Consider the following 2,438-nt stretch of genomic DNA (forward strand, 5'->3'; position numbering starts at 1 on the left):
AAAAGACACTTTCCTATAATGGATACTCATGGAATAACTAATGAAATGACCTTACCCTGTCAAATGCTCCTTAAATGCAATCAGGACCTTTAAAACAAACACTGTTTGTGACTCTATCATCACCAGAACCCAAGATCAAGAAGTGAGAAAGATTAAAGAACACCATCCAAAGACATTTCACTCAAAGCAAAAAATGAAAATGACTTGTGCATAAATAACACTTACAACCACACCTTCTTTAGACTATTAATGGCTTCCTGTTGTTGCACCCCTAAATTCATTATCAGCCACTTTGAGATCAGGCTTCAGCCTCCTAGGAAACTGTAGCTCTGTTTCAGATAGTTTTTTGTGCTCTTGGCTCTGCATGCTGTTATTAAAAGGTTGTATCCTTAAAATTATGACACAGCTCTTCATGTGCAACGTTTTCTGTTTGGGACAAGCAGCCAATAAGAAAAAAAAACGTTGAGCATTAATTAACTTTACCTCATTAAAGCATTAACTCATAATGCATACACTATTATATATTGTACATATATTTATTAGTTTCAGATGTAGCCATTCTTGTATTTGCTGGTTTGAGTTGTTGTGTTTGCACATTTCTGTTGCTTGTGGGGCTCGCACACAAGAATTTCACTCGCATGTGCTGTGCCAGTGTGCCTGCACATGCGATGTGACAATAAAAGTGATTTGATTTGATTTGATTTGATAAGTTCCCTTTAAATGCTTCTTTTAGATTCATTTTGGATCGGTAAAATTATTAACCACACGTTCCAAGCAGAGGACACCGGAATTCACCATGAACCACCTTTAGAGAACCACAGGCTGAGACCTCTACGACATTTAATAAGTCTATCATTTACAGGCTGAAGTTCCTCTTTAAGTTTCAGAAAGATTTTAACCACCACCACTGATAATGATGGCATTTGTAACCCAGCAGGTGACCCCTTTAACACAGGGAGGGTGCTGTGGGTCGCCACGTCTCAGCACATAAAATATTCTTTGTGGCAGGCGGGCGGACTGGCCAAGTTGCTGCTGCTGTGAGTATGATGCTTCTCATTTCTTTCTTACTGCTGGCTGTGCTGAAGTAGTGCCTGCCTGGGTCTGGAAACTTATGTCCTCCATCATATTAATGGGATAATAATGTGATTGATTGGTCATCCCCCGGGGGAAATGGTCTTTTCTGCTTCCTGAGAGTGCACGACTCATCAGAGAACTTACAGCTGACTTGAAGTGGATTCGTGCCCAAGAGCCCCTCAGCAGGGTGAATGCTCGAGCACATCAGGCGGCTTCCAGCCCGGGTTGGACCGCTCGGAAGATTGTTTGCGTGCCGCTACTCTGTTGCCATCGGCTTTATCGGTGGGGACTAAAGAGGCGGAGGAGGAGGAAGGGTAGAGGGGGATTTGGGTGCTTCAGGACGGCTGAGTCTCGTTGCGATGCATGGAGGCTGCTTGGAAATGCTCCCCGGGTCTCCGGAGCGCATGAGGCGGTTCCAGACGAGCGACGGTCCGCAGCAGCATCGTGGGCTTCCTGCGGCTCAACTGCAGCTCTGCCAGGCTGTCACGCTGTAGGTTCCGTTACAGGAGGTGCACGGCTCGGTTCGGAAGCCACGGAGCGGAGTTATTTTCGCCGAGAGCGCCGTAATCAAGGAGCCTGAAGGCTGCATCGCGTCCCTGCGTCGCAGTGGTGGTGGATACTGTGTGAGCGTGTCGGGCGGCATCTATGCAATTTATTTTCGACTTTTCATTTTATTATGAGCACAGAGGAGGGAGAGGCGGGTCCCGCGTGTGGGGAGGCGAGTGGAGGTACCACCATACCTCACCGCCACACCTGGGAGGAAAGCGAACCTCACGGCTTCCAAGGACGTCCGCACCCCGACGATGAGGACGAAGCCCTGGGAGGAGAGGAGGGAGAGGGGGCAGAGGGCTGCCGGGAGGGCCGGAGCTGCAGGGACGCGTGTGGGGGTGACACAGAGAAATTCACTGTGGAGAACAACGAGGGGAATTTTTCCAGTGAGGACGGGGCTGTCGGGGGGAGCTCTTGCAAGGCTCAGACAATGCATTCAAACTGCAGCAGCGAAACCTGCATCCCCACTCCCAGCTGCAGGATCTGCTTCCAAGGCGCAGAGCAGGTACATGTGGTTTTTAGCTTACTGATGTCAACCAATGTGTGTCCAAGATTGTGTTACCAAATGTGTTTGTAGTGTTGGCAGATTAACAGCCCGGTTTTGTGAGTGGTCGAAGTTGAATTAAACTGAAGGTGAGGGCTCGGTCCTCGCAATGCTTGACCCTGATTGGCTGAATGTAGCAACTCTTCTAATTAAAATTAGGTAAACCTGCTGAGTTCATATCCTGCTGGTTGGACGGATTTCAGTAGCGCAGAGAGCCAATCAGAAAGAAACACACACACACACACACACACACACACACACACACACACAC

At 48.2% G+C, this 2,438-nt stretch overlaps 1 protein-coding gene across 1 annotated transcript in view; it reads left to right on the forward strand.

Annotated features, from left to right (window-relative positions):
• The first annotated feature begins 1,075 nt into the window (after positions 1–1,075).
• marchf11 (membrane-associated ring finger (C3HC4) 11) overlaps positions 1,076–2,438 on the forward strand; it is a 26,252-nt gene continuing 24,889 nt past the window's right edge. The window contains exon 1 of the mRNA XM_005746324.1: positions 1,076–2,128. Within this exon, the coding sequence (XP_005746381.1) occupies positions 1,751–2,128 (378 nt within the window). The 5' untranslated portion in view covers positions 1,076–1,750. The remainder of the gene's footprint in view (positions 2,129–2,438) is intronic.

The sequence above is a fragment of the Pundamilia nyererei genome, unplaced genomic scaffold, assembly GCF_000239375.1.
Source record: "Pundamilia nyererei isolate P.nyererei 1_Seehausen unplaced genomic scaffold, PunNye1.0 scaffold00177, whole genome shotgun sequence".
Classification (NCBI taxonomy): Eukaryota; Metazoa; Chordata; class Actinopteri; order Cichliformes; family Cichlidae; genus Pundamilia; species Pundamilia nyererei.